Source organism: Nilaparvata lugens, chromosome 14, assembly GCF_014356525.2.
Source record: "Nilaparvata lugens isolate BPH chromosome 14, ASM1435652v1, whole genome shotgun sequence".
Taxonomy (NCBI): Eukaryota; Metazoa; Arthropoda; class Insecta; order Hemiptera; family Delphacidae; genus Nilaparvata; species Nilaparvata lugens.
In genome coordinates, this window is record NC_052517.1 from 15642128 (window position 1) to 15668252 (window position 26125).

At 33.6% G+C, this 26125-nt stretch overlaps 1 protein-coding gene across 3 annotated transcripts in view; it reads left to right on the forward strand.

The window, feature by feature from the left end:
- Window positions 1-1584: 1584 nt before the first annotated feature.
- Window positions 1585-26125, forward strand: part of LOC111060377 — a 47954-nt gene continuing 23413 nt past the window's right edge. The window contains exons 1-3 of one of the 3 annotated variants that reach the window (XM_039440828.1): window positions 1585-1820; window positions 5622-5805; window positions 16068-16151. In XM_039440828.1, the coding sequence (XP_039296762.1) occupies window positions 5644-5805; window positions 16068-16151 (246 nt within the window). In that variant the 5' untranslated portion in view covers window positions 1585-1820; window positions 5622-5643. Of the gene's footprint in view, window positions 1821-5621; window positions 5806-16067; window positions 16152-22652; window positions 22774-23577; window positions 24113-26125 lie in introns of those variants that run through there. The other 2 variants (XM_039440830.1, XM_039440829.1) reach the window with 2 other exon arrangements.

Genomic DNA, 26125 nt, shown 5'->3' on the forward strand with positions numbered 1-26125 from the left:
AAATCAGAATTACAATATAGATTGCAAGAACGACCTGTTTCTCATATCCGTATTGTCTGGACTACTGGTTTATTTTTGTCATGACAAGATATAGAGAAGCAGAGAATGATGAGAGAAAGGAGGTTGTTGAAAGGAGAAAAGTTAAGTGATGGTAGAGGGGAAAGTAGAAGAAGAGAGCGATGAAGGGAGAGGAGAAGAAGGAGAAAATGGAAAAAGGCAGAAGATGAGTAGGAGGAGGATGATGATGATGAGGTGGAGGAGGAGGAGGAGGAGGAGGAGGAGGAAGAGGACAAGAAGGAGGAGGAGGAATAGGTATAGAAGGAGAAGGAGGAGGAAATGATGGAGGAAATGAGATGATTGGTGATAGTGATATTTAATTGGATTAGATTAAGGATTTGAAATTTCTCCTTTATCTAGGTTTCAATGTGGTACTTGAACATTAATTCAATATAACTGACAAACCCAATGAATAAAACTCTGGTGTGGTATACTCACACAACTGAGGAGGCTCATTAGAAAAGGAGTAGTAGGAGAAGGAGGAGGGGTGAGGGGGGAGGAGGAGGAGGAGGAGGCAGAGGAGGACGAGGAGGAGGACGGTATAAAGATGATCAAGAAGAGAATAATTCATGAAGGTATGTAAAACACGAGGAGCTGGAAACTATGATTCTGATAAGATTTTGTGGAGTGATAATTCATTGTAGGAGAGGTAAAAAAAAGATGAAGGGAAATGAATAAGTTAAAGACAATTAAATAATAGTGGTGGTCTATTTTTACAGTAAAAACAAATAATGGATAGAATGGAAAAAATGATAGAGTGGAAGAATAAGAAAAAAGAGGAAGTAGATTGCAATGAGAAAGGAGAAAAGATGAACAAGAAGACGAAGGAAATGAAGAAATGAAGAAGAAGTAGAAAAAGGTTGAAAGAAGGGATAGTAATAAGTTGAAGCAAATAAATAATAGTGGTGGTCTATTTTCACCGTAGGAACAAAATAATTGAAAAAATGAAAAAGTAAAAGAATAAGAAAAAACTATGCAGATGACAAGGAGGAGGAAAAGAAGACGTAGTAGAAGAAGAACAAGAAGGAGGAGATGAAGAAGAAGAAGAAGAAGAAGAAGAAGAAGAAGAAGAAGAAGAAGAAGAAAGAAAAAGAAGAAGAACAAGAAGAGGAGGAAGAAGAACAAGAGGAGGGGGAAAAAGAAGAAGAAAAGGATGAAGAAGAAGAAGAATCTATTTTGAGGATTAGAAATGCAATGATAGAGATGATGAGAGGAGAAGAAGATGAAGAAGAAGGACAAAGATAAGACAAGAGAGAAGAAGAAGAATAGTAGAAGACGAAAAGAAAGAGGATGACAGAGTGAGAGAGAGGGTGTGAGTGAAGGAGTAGAAGGTTAATTGAAGAAGGACAGTCGACCGATAAGCGTCTGGTTTATTTCGGTAGCAGATAAAAACCATGGAGTTGAGTCGACAAAGAAGAAAAAGAAGAAGAGGATGAAGAAACAGAAGAAGAAGAAGAATAAAAAGGAAATGGAAAAGAAGAAAATGATAAGAGGAAGGAGAAACCACCTCTCCCTCAACCAACCAGTCTACAAACTATACCGTACTATTTTGAAGCATTCACATTTTAGACTCAGTTTAGTTTGAACCGAGCGGTCACTCGGAACTAGGCATAGCAAAGTTTTCTGTGTTGTGTTCTAAAAGTGAGGTTAAACTCGGGGTTTTCTAAATTCCACCCAAATTCATCTTTCATTTTTTATCGCACACAGATTCGCTTTGAGTTTGCTTCGCTCTTTGTCTTCTAGCTCCTCAAATTTCTCCCCAGGTTTGTAAATATTTTCGTAAATTTATTCTAGAATCAAAATGTTTGGTGTCTTAGAAGTTTCTAGAATGCCGCTAACGGTGTTTGGAACTGGGTTAAGGTTTTATGTGAATAGTAAACAAAATATTGTATATCGTTGATGAAATGCATTTTGTTTGTAAATAATTTTATTGATATTGAATGTAAAGGTTTTCCAATAAAAATATCATTTGAGTACTTTTGAGAGGCAGAATACAAATTAATTTTTTCCAACAAAATAATTATTTCTACTCCAAAACATTTCTAAAGTTAAGATTTTATGTAAATAATAAACAAATGATAGTTTATATTGTTGATAGAATTATATTTTGTTTGTTAATAATTTTATTGATATTGAATGTAAAGATTTTCCAATAAAAATATCATTTGAGTACTTTTGAAAGGCGGAATACAAATTAATTTTTTAATTAATTGTTTCTACTCCAAAAAAATTCTAAAGCTGCGTTTACTTCGCTTTTAATAAGAAAATGTTATAACTTAATTCTTGTAGATTCTATTAGATTAAACATAACTTATCATACACATGATGAACATATGTGTTTGCCAAGTTCCGTTCAATCTAATAGAATCTATAAGGATTAATTTATTGACATTTTGTTACCTAATAACTTTGGTGTAAACCCAGCTCAATAAATAAGATTGACTGAATCATGTTTTTTCAAAGAGGGAAAATGGAGAATGGATATATATATATATAATTATACTCAAATTGTATATTTGAACCCAGCTTTGGGATTATGAAATTCTGATTCGATAATATTTTGAATAATTTACAAATTATGTTTTTATTTTTATTTTGTTAAGTAGATAAGCAACCATACCAGATTGTTCAGATCATCTGCAGTATTCCATGGTGAATTTTACTTATTTTGTTTTTATACAAATTTTCCCGATTTTGATTGTATTGAGCTATAAAAATGAAAGATTTGATGGAGAAACAGTTCTTTATTGATTATCACTTTTTGAGATATGAAATTAAATATTTTTGCAAAAGATCATTTTCCAAATTTGGTAACAGATAAATCTATGAAAGTCTTTTGAAGGTACAGTACATTATTTACTGTATTGTGTGTTGAATTTTTTTATCATTTTTCTTGTTGGGTAGATAGACTAGACCTACTTTATTTTTAAGAAATCTACACAAAATAACTCACTCAAATAGCTGAAAAAAGGTAATAACTATTACAAATGTAGATATTTTGGAAAAAAATATTGATAAACAGTAGCCGACCGTGGAAAATATGCCCTCAAAATTCTATGAATTTTTCTGTAACCAATAATATTGTGAAAGGATTTGTTCCATAATTTTTCACTTTAGGCGCTTATATGAATAAATACACCTTCCTTATTGTCTTTTTTCTTTAGGGCTACTTATAATATATAAATAAAAATATAGATCTCAGTACCATTTTACTTGAAAATGGCATGAATGTCCGAAACGTGTTGTTACAAAATAATTTAAAGGGTACTGAGATTTATATTTTTATTTATTCATTCCTTAATATGATGGAAAACTTTTTCCTCGGAAAATCATTCTATTGTGTTAGCTTTATAGTATCTGAAAAACTTTGAAAAATGTGAACAGTGAAAAGTTATCAAAAACTCATAACTGCTCATTTAGTCTTGCACATATTAATCCAATATAATACTCATCCTGTATATCAATATACAATACTCATACCAATCTGGTAAGGATAAAACTACATAGTGAGATTTACATTATAAAGTCAGAATCTTTATTGCTTTGCTATCCTTGTCTGTCATCAAACAAATCAGATAGCTCTATCCTTCTCCTACTCCGCACCGTTGCCAAATCGTTCGTGAACTATGTAGAGATATGACAAATCTCAATAATGGTAATTTGAAAAAAATATTTTCCTGATAAAATATTTTTGGGTTGGAACTTGGAATTGATCATTATTATCAAGAATCAACCAGGTCAGGCTAGATTTACTGGGATAACTTGAATCACACCTATAGAAGGCGGTGGAAATGGAGAAATGGCAACAATGTATTCCTATCATTTGAACTGACGTTATAACGAGAATGTCGCTATACAGATATAGTTTTATAGAACTATGTAAGCTAAAAGATAAATATCTTTCAATTTCAACCAATCACCACATTGTGCTCTGATCCTACATTAGAATGATCTCTCATCACTCACTCACTCACTCTCTCTCTCTCCCATCCCTATTATTCTTCTTTTTCCCTACATCTTCTCCCACACAATTCTCATCCTTTCTCTCTCTTTGATAGAGCATTTCCTAGCATGCTCACACAAAAATTTATCTCTTTCACTATTCTATCCCCCAATTCTCCACCTCTTCGATCCCCTTCAAACTGCGTTCCCCCACCCCTTCTTTTTCACAATTCTCATTCCTCCTCATACTCTTTCACTTTTTCTTGCTGATATATTCTATTCTTTCTCCACATTCCATCCTAATTTTATCTTCTCTCTCTCATCTCCTCATTCCTTCCCCCACACCCCAACAAAAATTCTCAGTAGCTACTTCCCTACCCCACACAAATCTCATCCCTTCTTTGTCTGCTTCCAGCTTATCCAACCCATTCACTGGAGAAGTCAAGAAGTCTTACCAAAATTCCTCTCTCTCTCTTTCTCCCTTTCCTTCACTCACTCTCTCTCTCTCTCAATTCCACCCTCCAATTCTTCACTTATTCATTCCTCTCTCATCCCCAATCATTCTGTCTCCCTCACCCCTACCACCATACAATTCGCATCACTTTTCTCTGTGTGTTGCCAGATGTTCTATCTCATTCACCAGAATGATCTCACAAAACTTCTCTCACTCTCTCTCTGTCTCTCTCCATCCCCCAATTTTTTCTCTACTTCCGCCCTTCCGGCTTCCCCTTTACAATATTCTCATTCATCTCACCCTCTCTCACTACTTCCAGCTGATCTATCCCATTCCCTAGCATGTTCTTATCAAAATTTCTCTCTCTCTTTCTTCCTCACTCTCTCTCACTCTCTCTCTCCCTCTCCATTTCTCTCACTCTCTCTCACAACCTCTCTCTCTCTCTTGGTAGAGAGTTACTGGGAAGGATATTTTTAATATTCTTTCCGAAGAATGGACATTGATATGTCTAAAGCTCCGCCAATTTATGTAGATGCATTACAATATTATCTTGTATAGTTATTCCAAATTATTTTTTTTAATATCATTTGAGGGTTAAGTGTAAGAGAGGGCCGTCTGCGCCCTCCTAGGTCAAAATGAAGTCAGCCATTCAATTCAATTCAATTGTACAGTTCAATAATTATTTTCTTAGTTTATGTTATGTAAATTCATCTAAAACTTTGCTGTATATATATTGTAACCTATTGTATAAGAGTGTATACGTCAGTATATATTTTAATCTACATAAATAAAGTAATCAATCAATCCATCTCTCTCAATCTCACTCAATCCCTTTCTGACTCTCTCTCTTCTATCCCCATTTATTCTTCTTCTGCTACATTCCAACGCATGCTCAGTCTTCTCTCCACACAGCTCCCCCTATTCCACACAGTTCTCTCATCCCTTTTCTGTCTGCTTCCAGCTGATCCAAAACATCCACTAGAGAAATCTTACCAAAATTCCTCTCTATCTCTCTCTCTCTTTCATCCCCCAATTCTCCACTTATTCCACTCTCATCCCCAATTATTCCATCTTTCCTCTACTTCTCTCATCCCCAATAATTATTCTATCGTTCCCCTACCCCTACCACCATACAAATCTCATCCCTTTTCTCTATGTCTGCTTGCAGCTGTGCTATCTCATTCACTAGGATGGAGTCGGCCGGTTCAGTCGCCCTGGAGAGCAGCAGTGGCAGCCTAGCACTGCAGCGCTTGTGGGCCCGACGTCTCAACGGATCCGTCATTCTGGAGGAAGCCGATCTGTCCGAACTACTCAACAACGGCCACGCCTTCCCGTCGGCTCAACTTACTCAGGTAAACATAACCTCAATTGTTAATAACCTTGTCTTGTTACAATCTGAACTCTGCAAAAAAAAAATGGAATATTTTTATCAAAATTAGGGAGAGAAACAGTTTTGCGTTTATCTTGCTGATTGTCTCCCAATCAATTTGGTAGAGAGTTACTGGGAAGGATATTTTTAATATTCCTAAAATTGATTGAGTACTTAATTTATGTAGATTACAATATATACACTGGCCTATACACTTGTACAATACAGCAAAGTTTTAGATGAATTTACATAACATAAACTAAGAAAATAATTATTGAACTATACAATGATATAAAAAAATTAATTGGAATAACTAAACAAGATAATATTGTAATGCATCTACACAAATTGGCGGATATTGGACATATCAATGTCCATTCTTGGATGGATATTATACAAATTTAAGTTTTAAGAATATAATTTATATTTTATATTGAATTTATATTAATTTATATTATTCTTCTATTATTTCTTAATATTCTTAATAAAATTGATATGTCCAATATCCGCCATAACAATTTATGTAGAGGCATTACAATATTATCTTGTACAGTTATTCCAAATTGCTTTTTTTATATCATTGTACAGTTCAATCATTATTTTCTTAGTTTATGTTATGTAAATTCATCTAAAACTTTCCTGTATTGTACAAGTGTATAAGCCAGTGTATATATTGTAATCTACATAAATTAAGTACTCAATCAATCAATATTGTGATTGTGGAATGTAATAAATAAATAAATGTAAGTAGTTACTGTCGGTTTGACTAGCTCAGTTAGACATAACCTCAAATAACAGCCTCATTTCAGTCTCAATTTATTGTTATCGACCTGAGCAAAAAGAAACAAAAGTGCATTGTTTCGTCGGCTCGACTATCGACTAGCTCTGGTAAAAATAGCCTCAATTTATAACCTTATCACATTCGAAATTTATTGTTATTAAACTCAAAAAGGAAAAATGGAATAAATGAAAGTAGGACTGAATGATTAATCTAATTTTAATGGCAATTTATTGTAGGACTGAAATGATTAATCTAATTTTAATGGCAATTCATTGTAGGACTGAAATGATTAATCTAATTTTAATGGCAATTCATTGTAGGACTGAAATGATTAATCTAATTTTAATGGCAATTTATTGTAGGACTGAAATGATTAATCTAATTTTAATGGCAATTTATTGTAGGACTGAAATGATTAATCTAATTTTAATGGCAATTTATTGTAGGACTGAAATGGTAATCTAATTAATGGCAATTTATTGTAGGACTGAAATGATTAATCTAATTTTAATGGCAATTTATTGTAGGACTGAAATGAATAATCTAATTTTAATGGCAATTTATTGTAGGACTGAAATGATTAATCTAATTTTAATGGCAATTCATTGTAGGACTGAAATGATTAATCTAATTTTAATGGCAATTTATTGTAGGACTGAAATGATTAATCTAATTTTAATGGCAATTTATTGTAGGACTGAAATGAATAATCTAATTTTAATGGCAATTTTTTGTCATCAAACTTCAAAAGAGAATAAAATTGAAAAACGTAAGGCTTCACTTGTAGAATAAAAATAAGCATCATAATAAACAAATAAGCACATTTGCTTTTTCACAAAGCCTTTTAAATAACTTGATAAATTGAACGAACAAGCCGATGTACTATTGAGGGGCTCTGCATACTTCGAAACTGCTGATTTATTGATTCATTTATTTTGGGTTTATTTATTTATTGCGATTTATTGATTTCTTCCTGAAACGGCACAGATGTACTATAACGGGGCTCCAGGCCAGAACAATGAACTATGTAGGGATCTTTATAACGTCGAGCTATATGGACAATTCAAGGGACTGCATCCAGAAAAAATCTATTATAATGGGATGTACTATATCGAGGTTCCACTGTACCGTGAGTTTTACTGAAGGAAGAGACAGGTGGAATGCAGTTCATTGACTCGAACCGAGAAAGTGAATAAGAGAAAAAACTGAAAAGAAGGGTCCTATCTTGAGGTCCCCTAGCTATTCCACATTCTTACAAAAATCTTATCAATACTCATTTTTTTGTCCTCTTGTAGGGGAACAGTGAAAGGTCTAGAATATGAGAAAGAACTAGAAAAGGTCTAGTGAAAGAAGAAGAATTGTTGAAGGGGAAGATGTGGAAGAAGAATAATAGGAAGAGGAGGATGAAGAAGAAGAAGAATAAAAGAGCCGAAGGACCAGTGTTGGGTTTTAGGCCTACAGACAAGTTCTATTTTCTTATTCGAAAAAGTCAGACGTTAGAGAATAGTAGGATAAAAATATCCTTCTTCTAGTCTCACTTTGACAAATATTTAGGGCCGGTTTCCGAGCTCGGGATTTAGATAAGTTCTAGACTTCAAACAGCTGGAGTCAGAAAATTGTCTTTTAAAACGGGGCCTAGTCGCAGTGAATAGTTGCAGCAAAACAAATCTTTATTTCCTCATTTCTATATTTGGAAACGTTTTTCTTCGACGAAATGAAACATTTCTAAATAATTTAAAATAGCTGAGACTTCACACTATTTTCTTTTCATTTTATCTTGTGTCAATTTCTATTTTTCTAAATTTAATTTAAACGTGAGTTTGACTATGACTACGACTAGGTACCGTTTTGAAAAGCCATTTTTCTGATTCCAGCTGTTTAAAGTCTAGAACTTATCTAAATCAATCCCGAGCTCGGAAACCGGCGCTCAATGTCTCCTGGTCTGTAATGTTTTGTATTTCAGACGTGAAGAAGAGATGAGTGGTGGTGAAAAGGAGGAGGAGGAGGTAGATGAGGAAGAGGGGAAGAAGGAGAAGGAGGAGGAGGGGAGAAGGAGAAGGAGGAGGAGGAGGTGGAGGTGGTGGAGAAGGAGGAGGAGGATAAAAGGAAGTGGAAGGGAAGGTGGTTTGGATCTTTTTTCATAGAATATATTATTTGTAATAACATGAAACATTTTAAAAGGATACTTAGTGCCGGTCGCCACAAAATCCGATTAAATTTCAACCGTGATGAATTCCACTAGAACCAATCAGAAAAGCCCTCTTTCCAAAAACACCTTTCTGATTGGTTCTTGTAAAGTTAATCACAATTAAAATTTAACCGGCTTTTGTGCAACCAGGCCTCAGATTTCTAATTTCTATTTACATCATTTGTGATATATGCTGGCTTTTACAATTTTTTATCTGTACTATAATAAAGGAAAGAACTGGCTTATACACGTACGGGATAGAAAAATTATGTTTGACGCATCATCACGTCTCAACTACTAAACTGATCAACTTGAATTTCTGCATATAGATTCTTAATTAACCGAGGATTGTTATAGGTCTATTTTCATTTCTTCAAGATTCCATGACGTCAAGTATTAATTTTGCCAAGTTTTGAAGCAGACCCTTGCTGAGCAAAGGGTTATCTGCTAGTTTACAATATAAATAGTATAGCTAATGATTCTATCATTCTGTGTCCTATACTATTAAACGAGCAATTTCTGTTTATATGTTAAGATGTTTGGATGTTTAGATGTTTAGATGTTTGTATTTCACCGGATCTCGAAAACGGCTCTAACGATTCTCACGTAATTCAGAACATAGTAGGTTTATAATATAAAGATTCGATTACACTAGGTCTCATCCCTGGAAAAACTCGCTGAAGGACATTAAAAGGATAATTCATCCTTGGAAGAACAGATTTCGTCGTCTGTCGATAACAGAAGATGCGTGTGCCTGTGTGGGAGATAAACTGTGTCATTCAAACAGCTTACCGTATCTTGCTAGAAATATTATCTAGAAATTTTAATAGACTCTTTCAAAATAATCTGATTTGTTGACATGACATGGTTTATCACTTTAAATTAGAGTATATCATAATATTCAAGTGTATAAAACATAACCTACTTTTTGGACCATTTATAGTGTATAAAATAAAATTCGGGGAAGAAACAGATCTGGGCTGTGCCTGTATGTCCTTCCCCAATCATTTTGAAAAATTGTGCTCTGTTTATCGATAAATAAATAACGAGCTAAGCTCGGTGCCCCGATATTAAATTCTAACAAGAAAAATAAACGGGAAAATTATTGGATGCTATGAATATAGGATGAAATTTGAATTACAAAAGAATATTTCTGTGCTACATCTAACCCAACTAAAATTCTACATAAATCGGCATAGTTTATGAGAAATTCCTGTCCAATTTTTTAGATTAAAGAAAGAAGTAAATGACAGAGAAAGAACAAAAAAAGGAGGATTAGTGAAAACGAGTTGAAGATGATTGATTGATTGATTGAGTACTTTATTTATGTAGATTACAATATATACTGGCTTATACACTTATATACAATAGCTTACAATACAGCAAAATTTATGGATGAATTTACAAAATATAAATTAAGAAAATAATTATTGAGCTGTAAATAATATGAAAAAAAAACAATTTGTAATAACTATAGATAAAATAGATAATATTGTTATGCATCTACATAAATTGGCGGAGCTTTGGACATATCAATGTCCATTCTTTGGAAAGAATATTCGAAGTATTCGAAGAAGAAAAAGAAGGGAAGGAAGAAGAATTGATCAATGAGAGAGGCGGTGAAAAGAAATGCGGTGTTAAAGCCACTACAACAATAAGTTGAGAAACTCAGAATTCTATCAGAAGCTTTATGAAAAATCCACAATACAAAATTCAGTTATAAAAAATACTGTAGCATTGCAAAAAATAGCAGGAAGTGAAGGTAATAAACAAGGAAGTTGTAAGATTAAATTGCTTTATGTAATTTTATTCAATTTTTACTGACATTTTTTGAACTAAGTTGTGAATTTAGAGGCCATGTAACAGGAAATTAGGATAAGGAAGACATCGGGAGTAGAAGAGGAAGAATAGAAGAAGAAGAGGAAAAAGGGACAAAAACATCATGAAAACATCATGAAGGGGGAGAGAAGAAGAAAGATTTTTTTCAATTCAATTCAATTTTCAATTTCAATTTATTTGCCATATATTCAAGATTTTTACAATTTTTACAAATTCACATAATAATTGGGTACATCATACAGAAATTCAGAATATACTCTATTCTAGAAATAATAAAAATAAATTAGATATAACATAACTGAAATCCCAGTTGTACTCATTTTACCGGCAGTAATTGCTAGCAGAGACACGTGTCTGATCGCTAGCAATGAGTTCACTTAAAATCATTGAAAGATTTTTCTTATTTTTTCTTCTTGACTGAAACACAAAAAAGAGCTTTGTTGGAATTCACAAAATCACAATTTTCATGATTTTCATGATGGTTAGCCTACATCATGGATTTTCTGAGATTTACATCATGGATTTTCGCGAAAATAAAAAATTTCAATTTTTCATGATTTTCATGATGGTTAGCTCGTCTGCCCCGATATTAAATTCTAACAAGAAAAATAAACGGGAAAATTATTGGATGCTATGAATATAGGATGAAATTTGAATTACAAAAGAATATTTCTGTGCTACATCTAACCCAACTAAATTCTACATAAATCGGCATAGTTTATGAGAAATTCCTGTCCAATTTTTTAGATTAAAGAAAGAAGTAATGACAGAGAAAGAACACAAAAAGGAGGATTAGTGAAAACGAGTTGAAGAAGATTGATTGATTGATTGAGTACTTTATTTATGTAGACTACAATATACGGCTTATACACTATATACAATAGCTTACAATACAGCAAAATTATGGTGAATTTACAAAATATAAATTAAGAAAATAATTATTGAGCTGTAATAATATGAAAAAAAAACAATTTGTAATAACTATAGATAAAGTAGATAATATTGTTATGCATCTACATAAATTGGCGGAGCTTTGGACTATCAATGTCCATTCTTTGGAAAGAATATTCGAAGTATTCGAAGAAGAAAAAGAAGGGAAGGAAGAAGAATTGATCAATGAGAGAGGCGGTGAAAAGAAATGCGGTGTTTAAGCCACTACAACAATAAGTTGAGAAACTCAGAATTCTATCAGAAGCTTTATGAAAAATCCACAATACAAAATTCAGTTATAAAAAATACTGTAGCATTGCAAAAAATAGCAGGAAGTGAAGGTAATAAACAAGGAAGTTGTAAGATTAAATTGCTTTATGTAATTTTATTCAATTTTTACTGACATTTTTTGAACTAAGTTGTGAATTTAGAGGCCATGTAACAGGAAATTAGGATAAGGAAGACATCGGGAGTAGAAGAGGAAGAATAGAAGAAGAAGAGGAAAAAGGGACAAAAACATCATGAAAACATCATGAAGGGGGAGAAGAAGAAGAAGATTTTTTTCAATTCAATTCAATTTTCAATTTTCAATTTATTTGCCATATATTCAAGATTTTTACAATTTTTACAAATTCACATAATAATTGGGTACATCATACAGAAATTCAGAATATACTCTATTCTAGAAATAATAAAAATAAATTAGATATAACATAACTGAAATCCCAGTTGTACTCATTTTACCGGCAGTAATTGCTAGCAGAGACACGTGTCTGATCGCTAGCAATGAGTTCACTTCAAATCATTGAAAGATTTTTTCTTATTTTTTCTTCTTGACTGAAACACAAAAAAAGAGCTTTGTTGGAATTCACAAAATCACAATTTTATTTTAGGTACCTATTCACCAAATCAATCTATTATGTGTAATTTTATGATTAAAAGTCTATTTTGAAAAATATTCTAGCTTTTACCCATTCATCAATATCTTTTGTAAGTTTTTTGTTTATTTTATGGGTGAATAAGTTAGAGAAGAAGAAGAAGAAGAAGAAGAAGAAGAAGAAGAAGAGTAGGGAGAAGAAGAAGAAGAAGAAGAAGAAGAACAACAACAACAACAACAACAATGAAAATAACTCTGACCACAATAATATCATGATTATAGGAAAGTAATAATTCACCGTATTTATTCCATTTAATGAAAATAATCACAAATACTTTATCCCCATTGAACTACTTTCCTGACAAAAACAAGTAATGTTTAAATGGATGCAAATTTAAGTTCTTTCAAACTCAAAATTCAAGGTTTGACACTAAACACTCGCAAATGTCAAAGCCTGTTCCATATATAGTCACTGAATACTCACTATATAGTATTCAAGCCTATAGTGAGGTCCACGTTATAATGGCAGTGAAGAAAGAAAGATAGCAGAACACCGTTACCGAACCTCCGTCTTGTCAATGCCTTCTATAGACGGTAGATGATACAGGTTTATTAATGTAATATTATAAAATTATATAATAAAATTATATAATCTACTTCCTGCAAACTTTAAACAGACTAATCATCCTAGGAAGTTCAAAACAATAGTACACAATTTTGGTTGATGAGCAAAGGAAGACAGAACATAGAAAACATAATTTCATACAACAACTAACCACCTAATGACTTACTAAACACTAACTAATTAATAATACGCACAAGAAAACTAACAAAACCTACTCTAGAACATGGTACGCCATAGTGGAGTAGGTCAATTTCCACACAGAAAAAACTAAACAAGTAGAGGACACATTATAAAAATTTTTTGTAACAAACTATTTTATGTAATATTGTAATTTATCTAATATTTTGTGTAATTGATGTTGTAGTTTTAGTTTTTTTTTTGGGAGATAGACATTTTATCCATTTATTCATTTTATTCAATATTAACTGTTCATTTCGTTTAGAATAATGAATGATATTTTGTTAAGCAAGAAATTCAATTTTTCAATAATTTCATAATGCATTTTAATGATTAAGATCAAATATTTTGTTGCTCATTTATTGATTTTACATTGTTAAAAGACATCTGGCAACAGAGCAAAGCGAGAAAAAGATAGCACTATCCGCTTTGTTGAATGATAGAAAAGGATCGCAATACTATTGCTAGTCAAACACTGCCATTATAACGTGGACTTCACTGTAGTGAGATTTGCTTACATCCATCAGCATTAATTATATGGGAAGTATTGATGCTGCTTCCAGTTTGAATTCAGCCTTACTATAAATTTGATAGTGAGGTCTACGTTATAAAGTCAGTGTTTGATTAGCAATGGTACTGCTATCCTTGTCTATCATTCGACAAAGCGGATAGCTCTGTCTCTTTCTCGTTTTGCTCTGTTGCCAGATCGTCTGTTAAAAATGTGGAATTTATAATTATTTAACATCTTAATCATGAAAATTCATTGTGAAGTTATTGAAAAATATAATTTCTTGCTTAATAAAACATAATTGATTATTTTAAACGAATGAATGAACAGTAAATATAACATCAATAAACCTGTATCAGCTACTGTCTATAGGAGGCATTGACGAGACAGAAGATCGGCATCATTGATCTCCTATCTTTCTCCACTGCCATTATAACGTGGACCTCACTATATAGTGGTTTCATTTCTGATGTATCCATGTCAAGGTGAAAGGAAAAAGTGCAAAATTTCCACAAAATATGTTAATTATTCACAAATGATTTATTTGACAAAACTTGAAAGCTGTCACCAAGTTGTGAATTTCATCATTTTCTATATGGTGATGTTCACGTTATAATGGCAGTGGAAAAAGATAGTGGAACAGCTTTGCCGACTCTCTGCGTTGCCACTGCCTTCTGTAGTACATAGGCTTTTTCCGGTATGGTTATCTATAATAAGTGCTATATATAAAAGCGAAATGGCACTGATTAATTCATTCACTCATTCTTTCATAATCAACAAAGCTATATAGTGAGATCCACGTTATAATGACAGTATTTGATCAACTTTGGTTTTGCTATCCTTATCTATCTTTCGATAAAGCCGGTGGTACTATCCTTTTCTAGGTCCACAACGATGACAATTATGTTTTTGTCAGTGTAAAAATATAATTAATTAATGCAGAGAATCGGCATCGCTATTCTTCTATCTTTATCCACTGCCATTATAACGTGAACCACACTATAAAACTCTACTGGACCAAATATGTTCAAATTTGGCATGTGTATTCAGTTCGCCATTCAGATGAGCGCTAAGAACTAAGGTTTGAAAAAAAATTCCAAACATACGCCCAAAATCTGCGTTTCTCCACCGCTCTTCAGCGTTTTTTCAAGAACTTATTGGCAAAAACTGCTCAAAGTTGGTACACAGGCTCAGCTGAGGTATAAATATGTTGTATTGCAAGTTGAGTTCCGCCTAAAGTTAAGACGCCTAAGTTTGATCGGCGGTTTTTGAGCATTTTTCTTGCGATTTAAATGTACAAACTATCAGATAGGGTCAAGAAATGTCGTCGTAAGGGAACTTTAAAATAAGGCCAAAGGTAAGCCCAATATAAACGCCTTAAAAGCGTTTCCCAAGTGTTCTCCAGCGTTTTTAGAGGGTTCTTTTCTCAAGTTTTTCATTGAGTTTTCAAATGGTTTTTCTACATTCCTCAAGTAAATTCTAACTATATATGGATGTTTGTTGGATTCTTCATAATCATTTCTAATTCAAATTTCAAAGAACTATTAGACTAAAAGTTTTTCATTGAGTTTCCAAAGGATTTTTCCACATTTCCCACAAACATTTAAACATTCAAACACTAAGAGAAATGCCAAACCGGCGACTTGAACCTTAGACCTATTCAAAGAAAACTGGTAATTGAATCAAGCCTGAAAGTCTCTTTTGAATTTTTGACGGAAGCAAGAAAGATCAAATGAAAAATTCAGGCGAGCGAAGCGAGCCTGCTGATTTTATTTGTTGATGATTCAGCCGGGGGTCCAGAAATTAGAAACTTGCGAAGCACGATTTACTTGCTGTAGTGAGGTCCACGTTATAATGGCAGTGAAGAAAGATAGGAGAAAACGTTGCCAACGTGGACCTCACTATAGTACCATAGAGAAACAATAGCATAAGTAGATATGCCATGGTATAGGGCGTTTATGCCGCAACTTTCACTGTTATCTCAAGCCGATAGTTCATGTAATTCTTTCACGTGAAGCTGTGTGACACTGGTAGTCTCTCATATTGTGCCGTTCATACACTCTCACCCCAACAAAACAGTAAAATATGACAATAATCAACAGTAATCGGCTTGAGATAACAGTAAAAGTTGCGACATAAACGCCCTATACCATGGGATATCAACTTATGCTATTGATAGTATAATATTCATCTCTATGATAGTGCTAATATTTCTTTCGAATTCTAGAGATAAGATGTATTCAAAATCCAGTACAAATCCAGTTAGTTTATTCGATTAATTTTGTAACATTTTTGTGATATTCCACATTATTTGTTTCAGGGAGATGAAGATGTATCTAAAAGCAGAGCGGTCAGTCCCATACCAGTTGGCTGTTATCATGAAAACTATCTTCTTCCCGATTTGGTGAGCTATTATACGATAAAATTCTCCTATTTAAGATATAAGATAAGATAAGCATTGTTGCCATGTTTCTTCTTCCATCGTCTCCCCACATACTATAGTGAGGTCCACGTTATAATGGCAGTGTTTGATTAGCAATGGTATTGCTATACTTGTCTATCATTCAACAAAGCGGATAGCGCTATCTCTTTCTTGCTTTGCTCTTGTTGTTAAGATATTTGATCTTGATTATGGAAATTCATTAGGAATTTATTGAAAAATATAATTTCTTGCTCACTAAAATATAATTGATTATTTTAAACGAGAATGAACAGTTAATATTATATAAATAAACCTGTATCAGATACCGTCTATAGAAGGTGACATGCCAAAATGACCGATTCCCATTTGGTCGAAATTATTATTTTGTCGCAAAAGATCGAAAATTTAAGAATCCCAAATGGTAGAATTGAATCTTATTTGGCCGAAAATCTCAACTGTCGCAAAAGGTCGAAGATTTGATTTTCCCATATGACCGATTCTCAAACAGTCGAATCCCATTTGATAGAAAATGTTGCAGTTCGTCGCAAATGGTCGAATCCTATTAGCTAGAAGAGTTGTGTGGTTTGTCGCAAATAGTCGAATCCCAATAGGTCGAAAGTATACTTTCCCATATGGTCGAATCCCAACTAGCCGATGAGATTCGATCATTTGCGACAAACTAAAACACTTTTCTACTAAATAGGAATCGACCATTTGAGAATCGGTCAGATGTGAAAATCAAATCTTCGACCTTTTGCGACAGTTGAGATTTTCGGCCAGATGAGATTACTATTAAAACTTTTCCATTTGGGATTCGACCATTTGGGAAAGTACAAGTTTGGTGGCATGCCAAATGACCGATTTCCATTTTGTCACAAAAAATCGAAAATTGAAGAATCCCAAATGATAGAATTGAAACTTTTACTTTCCCAAATGGTCGAATCCCAAATGATCGAAAAGTTTTAATAGTAATCCCATTTGGCCGAAAATCTCAACTGTCGCAAAAGGTCGAAGATTTGATTTTCCCTTCAGACCGATTCTCAAACAGTCTAATCAATCCCATTTGATAGAAAAATGTTGTATTTTGTCGCAATTGATCGAATCTCATCGGCTAGATGGGATTCGACCATATGGGAAAGTATACTCTTCGACCTTTTGGGATTCGGTCAGATGGGACCCCACGCTATAGAAGGCATTGACATGACAGGGGTTCGGCAACGTTGTTCTCCTATCTTTCTCCACTGCCATTATAACGTGGGCGTCACGTAAGGATAGCTGTCAATCCTCATGTCAGACAATGATACAGTAGCAACATGAAATTGCTAACTTTATAACCTGAATCTCATTAAAGACATATTATTAATTTTTTTTACACCCCAATAATTCTTCATTGTAATTTTCACTATTTCTTAACTAGTAGTTCTGTGAACAGTAGACCTCACGCAGTATTCTCATCCACAAGTACCTGATGTCAACTGTTTTGAATGTTAACAAAATAAGTTCACGTTTGAATTTGTATTCCATAATTTATTAATATTTATGTTAATTTAAACAATGAATAGAATATATTTCTATTCCAGAATTTATATAATATTCAAGTCGGAAAACTCTGCCTATAGAAACATGGCAAAACTGCATCCTTGAAGATAGTCAAACATCTTTTTTCTCTTGCTTTAATCAATGTAAGACTTCAATTTGAACACTTCTTCTTCTTCTTCTAGTAATAACTAGAAAAGAGAACCCATAGCAATATATTCTGCTGATGTGATTGCATTTATTGATCCTATGAGGGGAGGTCGAGGAAGAAGAAGAAGAAGAAGAAGAGAAGAAGAGAAGAAGAAGAAGAGAAGAAGAAGAAGAGAAGAAGAAGAAGAGAAGAAGAAGAAGAAGAAGAAGAAGAAGTTTTGTTGAATTTTGATTGACTCGATGGCAATGAACTAGACTGTAAAAATGGGTGTGTCCCGGAAAAAGGAAGAGAGAAGGAGAAGAGTGGAAGAAACTACGCGTTTAATGTATATCAGGCCTCAAATTAATTATTTTTCATTGAGACATGAGGCTAGTGAAGCCTTACAACTTAATTTCATGCTTGATCTAATTGAATCATGTGTGAAAAAAGAAGAAGAAAAGAAGAAGAAGAAGAAGAAGAAGAAGAAGAAGAAGAAGAAGAAGATGGAGAAGAAGAAGAAGAAGAAGAAGATGATGATGATGATGATGATGATGATGATGATGATGATGATGATGATGATGATGATGATGATGATGATGATGATGATGAGGATGATGAGGATGAGGAAGAGGATGAGGAGGAGGATGAAGAGGAGGAGTGAACAAGAAGAATAAGAAGGAGAAGAGGAGGATGAGTAGGATAATGAGAAGAAGATGACAAAGAGCAAAAATAAGAAGCAGAAAAAATGAGCTCCTAATTTTCACTCCGCAGTTAATTTTGTACCAAATGTAGCCTCTAATAATAATTTTTGGAAACCGAAATGGAATTTAAATATCTTTCAGATACCCTAACTTTGAAAAATAAAGTTATCAGACTCAAAGAAATTGGATACCCAATCAATAGAATTGATTAAGAAATTCTGTCCCCAACAATAATTCAGTAATAATTCTTCAAATTTATTCTGTTCGAATTAGTTATTTATTAATTCAATTCAATTATTAATCGTTAATTAAAATTTCAAACACGAGTCCTTTTATCTAGACTATCATACATTTCACAAATATAATTACAATATCAATATTCACGTTACTCTTCCATAAACATTTATTGCAGAAATATATTTTCAACTGATTCATTAGATTAGACAATTATATTCTCTGCAAATCATCAATTTCAAACATGAGTCCCACTTTTTCTAGTGCCAGACATTCCATAAATTTAACTGCACTATTAAAGTTCACGCAATTTTTTTGACTAACAAAATTTCCACAAATTTAGCAAAAACATTTGCAACCTTTGACAGCGCCGTCCTTATCAAAAACAATTAACCGGGCAAAGTTTTTGACATTTTCACATTTTTTACAAACTTATTAATACATTCACTGATAGGGGATAGTGAATTTCGTTTGTAAAAAAGATGAGAAAATTGCGAAAAATTTGCTCGATGGAACTATGGTTCACGTGATCGAGCAATGCGAAATTTATTTCAATAAATTTATTTGTTCAATGAAAGATTTACGTCAATGTAGGTCAGCCGTGTCAAAAGTCAATAGTAAAACGATTATATTGTCAAGAGACAATATGCAATGAGTTGTTTTTGTTGCATTGAAAGTTATGTAATGGATTGTGGAGTAGAGTTCATGATTCATCAGAAATTCGCGGGGTTTCCGATCTTTATGAATAAGTATTGAATTTTATTGAAAAAGACAGTACTATCAATACCTACTATTACTTACTACCTACTTTACCTACTTATTAAAGTTATAGTAGGTATTGGTACTATCAATAAAAAATCTGGTGTGGTACACTCACACAACTTTCCTTGCTCATATTCGAAACTACGATCAGACTTTTGTATATGTGTATATATAATTGTTTTCAGAGTACTTTTTCCTTTGTGTAAATTGTGAAATTCAATGATTTTTTTAGTCGTCATTTTTTTAAAGTCGTCAAAACAGCTGTTCTACAGATGAAATATCTCGACTATGTGTTCTTTTTATGAACTGCTCTACCTACCTACCTCATGCATGAGAAGGAGGTTACAAAGTCCATTTCTCAAGGATGGGGTGGACCCCCCATTAGTTTCCCAGAAAGTAGACTCATGCCAGTTAATAGAGCTGATAAATAACTATACAGAGTATGAATTTGAAAAAAAATCGGTCAAGTTATTTTGAAAAAAATCGTGAAAAACATGGTTTTTTAGTAATTATCCGCCATTTTTCTCAAGAATATTACGGAGCTCCTGCAATTTTCCAAGGAAAAAACTCATGTCATTTGATAGGACTTATGAATAGCTACCCATGGCTTGAATTTGAAGAAAATCCTTAGAGCCGTTTTCGAGAAAACCGTGAAAAACCTGGTTTTTGGTCATTATCCGCCATTTTTCTCAAGAATATTACGGAGCTCCTGAAATTTTCCCAGAAATGAGACTCATGCCAGTTGATAGTGCTTATGAATATCTATCCATGGTATGAATTTGAAGTAAATCGTTAGAGCAGTTTTCGAGAAAACGGTGAAAAACATGGATTTTTAGTCATTATCCGCCATTTTTCTCAAGAATATTACGGAGCTCCTGAAATTTTCCCAGAAATGAAACTTATGCCAGTTGATAGGGCTTATAAATAGCTATCCATGGTATAAATTTGAAGAGAATCGTTGGAGCCGTTTTCGAGAAAACCGTGAAAAACATGGTTTTTTAGTCATTTTCCGCCATTTTTCTCAAGAATATTACGGAGCTCCTGAAATTTTCCCAGAAATGAGACTTATGCTAGTTGATAGGGCTTATAAATAGCTATCCATGATATAAATTTGAAGAAAATCGTTAGAGCCATTTTCGAGAAAAACGTGAAAAACATGGTTTTTTAGTAATTATCCGCCATTTTTTCCGCCATCTTGAATTGAATTTTATTGAATTTCTTATTGTCGGGTCCTCATGGTATAGGGACCTAAAGTTTAAAATTTCAAGTCGATCGGTTAATTAGGAATGGAGTTATCGTGTTCACAGACACATACACACACATACACACACACACACACACACACACACACACACACACACACATACACACACACACACACACACACACACACATACACACACACAGACCAATACCCAAAAATCATGTTTTTGGGCTCAGGGGACCTTGAAACGTATAGAAAACTTGAAATTGGGGTACCTTAATTTTTTTTGGAAAGCAATACTTTCCTTACCTATGGTAATAGGGCAAGGAAAGTAAAAATTATAAAAAATCTGGTGTGGCGCACTCACACAACTTTCCTTGCCGTCATGAAAATTTATCACCTGACAGTCAACTATTCAAAGATCCAAGCCAGCTGGTGACAGTACAATAACGCTGGAGACACACGAATTCTACTATCTATTCATAGTGAATGATTTAATATAATCAACAGTTCCCAACAGTTTGCAATTGAATAATCACATTTTCTCGAATTTCGAGCTTATTTTCAAATTTAGGTGAAAATGTTACTGAACTTTACTTGTAGAGATTTTCATGCCCAATCTATTCCACTCGAAATTTTTTGCTTAGGCCTAAATTGTATCTGAAGGCTGATAATTGAGAATCTAGAATCAAACTTTGCATAGATGGGGCGGAACTCCTGAAATTTTCACAGATATGAGACTTGTGGCAGTTGATAGAGCTTATCGATGACTATTTTAGGTATGAATTTGATCAAAATCGTTGGAGCCGTTTTCGAGAAAATTGTGAAAAACCCTGTTTTTGACAACATTTTCTCAATTTTAGCTGCCATCTTGAATTGCATTTGGTCGAAATTGTTCTTGTCGGATTCTTATAATGTAAGGACCTTAAGTTCCAAATTTCAAGTCATTCCGTTAATTGGGAGATGAGATATCGTGTACACAGACGCACATACACTCATACACACACACACACACACACCACACACACACACCACACACACACCACACACACACACACACACACCACCACACACACACACACACCACACACACACCACACACACACACACACAACACACACACACACAACACACCACACACACACACAACACACACACACACACCACACCACACACACACACACACACACACACACACACACACACACACACACACACACACACACACACACCACACACACACACACACACACACAACACACACACACACAACACACACACACACCACACACACACACACCACACACACACACACACCACACACACACACACACACCACACACACACACACATACAGACCAATACCAAAAAACGACTTTTTTGGACTCAGGGGAACTTGAAACCTACAGAAATTTGAAAATTGGGGTACCTTATTTTTTTCGGAAAGCAATACTTTCCTTACCTATGGTAATAGGGCAAGGAAAGTAAAAGCTAAGACTATTCCCCGTTTTGGAAAGCCAATTTTCTGACTCCAGCTGTTTAAATTCTAGAGCTGAGCTAAATCCCAAGCTCGAAACCTGCTCGGAAAATTTCAGTATACAGTTTCAAAATAAGTATACAATTTTCCTTAGCTGATCTTAATAACTTAATCGGACTCTTTTCAGAATCTTTGAATCCTCTAATTTTGTAGTGTAATTACTGGCAGTTTCAACGAATTTTCTACGTTACAAATAGTGACAATTGAATGCACTTCCATTCTTGAATGAAGACAAACTTGTTTATTCGTGAAATGCGACTTATGTTACGTCAAACCTCCCCCCCCGCACTCACCCGAAATACTCAAGACGTTTTGCCAAAATCTAAGAATAGCCTCTATATGACCTACCACTCATCTAAAATAGTAAAGTCTATCTAGTTGTGTCTAGGACGTGTAAGACGTCCGAACTAAAGACGCGGCTGTTTTGGATTAAGTTTTAACTTATATTGATATCTAACTAGAAGCCTTGAAGTTGGAATCTAGTTGAACGTGGTTAATCGGTACCTTTAACTTCTCTTGATAGATACTAGATTTATATAAATTTTGAAATAGTGCTCCAAAGTGGTGTCTTAAAAACTTAAACTTCAACTGGTTTCAGTTAAATATTCACGTTAAATTTATCGCAACATATTCTCATCAAAATTATCCTTCCAAAGGGTGTGCGTGAAGTTAAAATTTGTGAATAATAATAAAGTTTGAAGCTACAAAGTGTTTATAGTGCTTTCGCTTTTAACTTGATTTTTAAGGGGAATTAAAATGTACCTGCAGGTTCTGGATTGAGATTAATTCTAAAGTGTTCAACATGATTTGATAGTTAACGTTTCAACTACTACGTTTCAACTGTAGTTGCTGCAATGTAGATTGATCGTTATGCAACGTGTTTTTGAAAGTGTTTAACGGAAATTGGTTTCAACGTTTTCAACGTGTTTCTAATATACTGTACGAGTATTTCAACATGGTTTTAAAATAGTAGTCGTATTTCCCAGACAGTTTAAACTCACGAATCTATTATGAATCATAGATTATTTATCAGGTCAAAAACATTACAATATTGAGAAGAAAATACAGCTAGCCGAAAGCTTTTTCTTTTCCTAAACTTAGTTTATCATATGTTTAGATTTATAGACGGTATCTATACTTCTATAAAGGGGATAATTGGCTTTACACACCCACGGGATAGGAAAATTATGTTTGACGCATCATCACGTCTGAAATACTGGACTGGTTAGCTTGAAATTTTGCATAAATATATTCTCAATTTACCGAGGATGATTATAGGCCTAATTTAAATTCTTCAAGGTTCCAGTAGGTCAAGTTTTCAGTTTGTCAAGTTTTTAATAAGACCCTTGTGGGAGCATGGGTTACCTGCTAGTACAAAATATTGTTAATAAGACAACGAGAAATTTGTGAAAAATATGGATTACATATTATATATTTAATGTTAATCAACCAAATTGACTAAGTAACCTTGACGTGTCAAACAATTAATATATGAAGAATATTTTGGAAAAAAATGACAATCCAAACTTAAATTGATCATAATAATAATTGGATTTAGATGAATATTCATGTGAATACGCTATACTATACTGTGGAACATTTCAGTTAAGCAAAATTGTGAATTTATTATCACTTCGAAAAAAATAAAATTGATTGTTGATGGAAGAGACTGACCTGGTACTTCGTTTAGGCAGTACATTGGTGCTATGGATTTGTAAATGTTTGCAATATTTTACAAACGAGCCTAGGCTAAATGGCAGATTAAGAAATGGAGGGAAAATCATAAATTTATGCTGTGGAAAAGAGAGGGCGAATCATCCTGTTGACGGAGTTGAAAAGGTAGAGACATTTTAAAATTGATAATTTTCTTTTTTAATTTTACTTTATTGGAAAGGTAAAGACATTCTCAAATTGATGATTTCAAATATATAATTATTATTTAACGAAAATCCTAAATAAATGCTGTAAATCACCCCGAAGACTTCTGCTACTGCAGACATTGACAACAGGATTAACAGCTAGATGGAAATTCGATGAGAACTACTATCAAAAAATTAGTTGCCAGCCCGGGAATCGAACCCGGTACCTACCAATTGCCAGTCAGGAATGTTTACCCTTACACCAAACTGACAATCTCTGGATAGCAGCGCTCATTGTATACGAAGCCATAGCGGCCAACCAGGTACAGATGGAATTTAATAGAGAATGCATTTATTCAAATGCTTATTAATATATAATTATTATTTAACGAATCCTAAATAAATGCTGTAAATCACCCCGAAGACTTCTGCTACTGTAGACATTGACAACAGGGTTAACAGCTAGATGGAAATTCGATGAGAACTACTATCCAAAAATTGGAAGAGATTTCAAATATTTACTCTAAAGTATTTTTTCTATGTATTGTACACCTTTCAATGAATTGGTGGATTATTTTCTGTTGAGGATGAAGCCCACAAGAGCTCCAGGATTGTGCGTGTTACATAACCTGTAGTTTCTCTTATATTTAAAGCTAAATTCGGGGCTAAAAAAACTTTTTACAGGTGATATTTTGCAAAGTATACAAATAATCGAATAGCTTTGAAAAATATCATGAGTAGAAAGTTTTTCTAGCACAGTCCAACTAGGAAGCCTTTAAAATAAAAGTTGAAAAAGTGTTCGAAAACATCCTAAGGATTCTTCAAAGCTTATTTTTGAATGTACCGTAGGTAAATTTGAATAACAAATTTCACACGTATCAAAATAATCTCATGATTTATATTCAGGAGGCAACTGTAGAATTAGAAGAAGGTGTCAATAGGAGAAGAAGAAGAAAAAAAAGAATAAGTGGAAAATATGGAAGAGCGTAAGGTGAAAAAGGTGAATGAGGGTATAGAGGTGAAGGGGAGAAGGAGGAGGATGAGGAGGAGTAGAGAGAAGAGGTGGTAGAATATACGTGGAAGATGCAAAGAAGTATAGAAGATGAAGTAGTAAAATAAGAATGAAAAGTCGAAAATGATGAAGAAGAAGAGGAAAAGAGGGAAAAGAAGAAGAAGAAAAGGAGATGCAGAAGTAAAGAAGATGAAGAAGTAGAAAATAATGGAGAAGAAGAGGAACAAGATGGAGAATAAGAAGGATAAAAAGAAGAAGAAGTGAAAATATAAAAAAATGAATGAACGTACCGTAAGTGAAAAAGGAGGATAAGGGTGGAGAGGTGTGAGGAGAAGGGTGATGAAGAGAAGGAGGAGGAGGAGCGGCAGGAGGGAGAGGAGGAGGAGGAGGAGGAGGAGGAGAAAGAAAAGGTGATGGAGGAGTTGAGAGAATAGGTTGTGAAATATGCGTAGAGGATGCAGATTTATAGAATAAGAAGAAGTAAAATAAGAATGAGAAGAGGAGAATGATGAAGAAGAAGAGGAAGAAGAAGGAGAAGAGGATGAATAAGAAGAGAAAAGTATGAAAAATGTATGAGCGTGGATGAAAAAGGAGGAGGAGGAGGAGGAGGACGAGGAGGAGGATCAACAGAGAGAAGAGATGATGGAAGTAAAATAAGAATAAGAACATGATGATAAAGATGAAGAAAAAATGAGAAGTGAGTAGGTTGTTTTATTGCACGTGAATCGATAAAATACTGCGTCGTATTCAAATTATGACCGTTAACTCAATTTATTTATTAGATTCAGTCAAAACGAATAAATCAGAGTTAGTGACCTATGTTATGTGTTATAGGATGGTGAAGAATCCTTATAGAGTTAAAAAAATCTTCTTGATTTTTTGTCTGAATTTTTTCTCTGAGATCTCTTTGAATATTATACAAAATCGAAGACGTGAATAAAACTAAACTAAAATGAAAGTCTACTGTTCAGACAAAGTTTT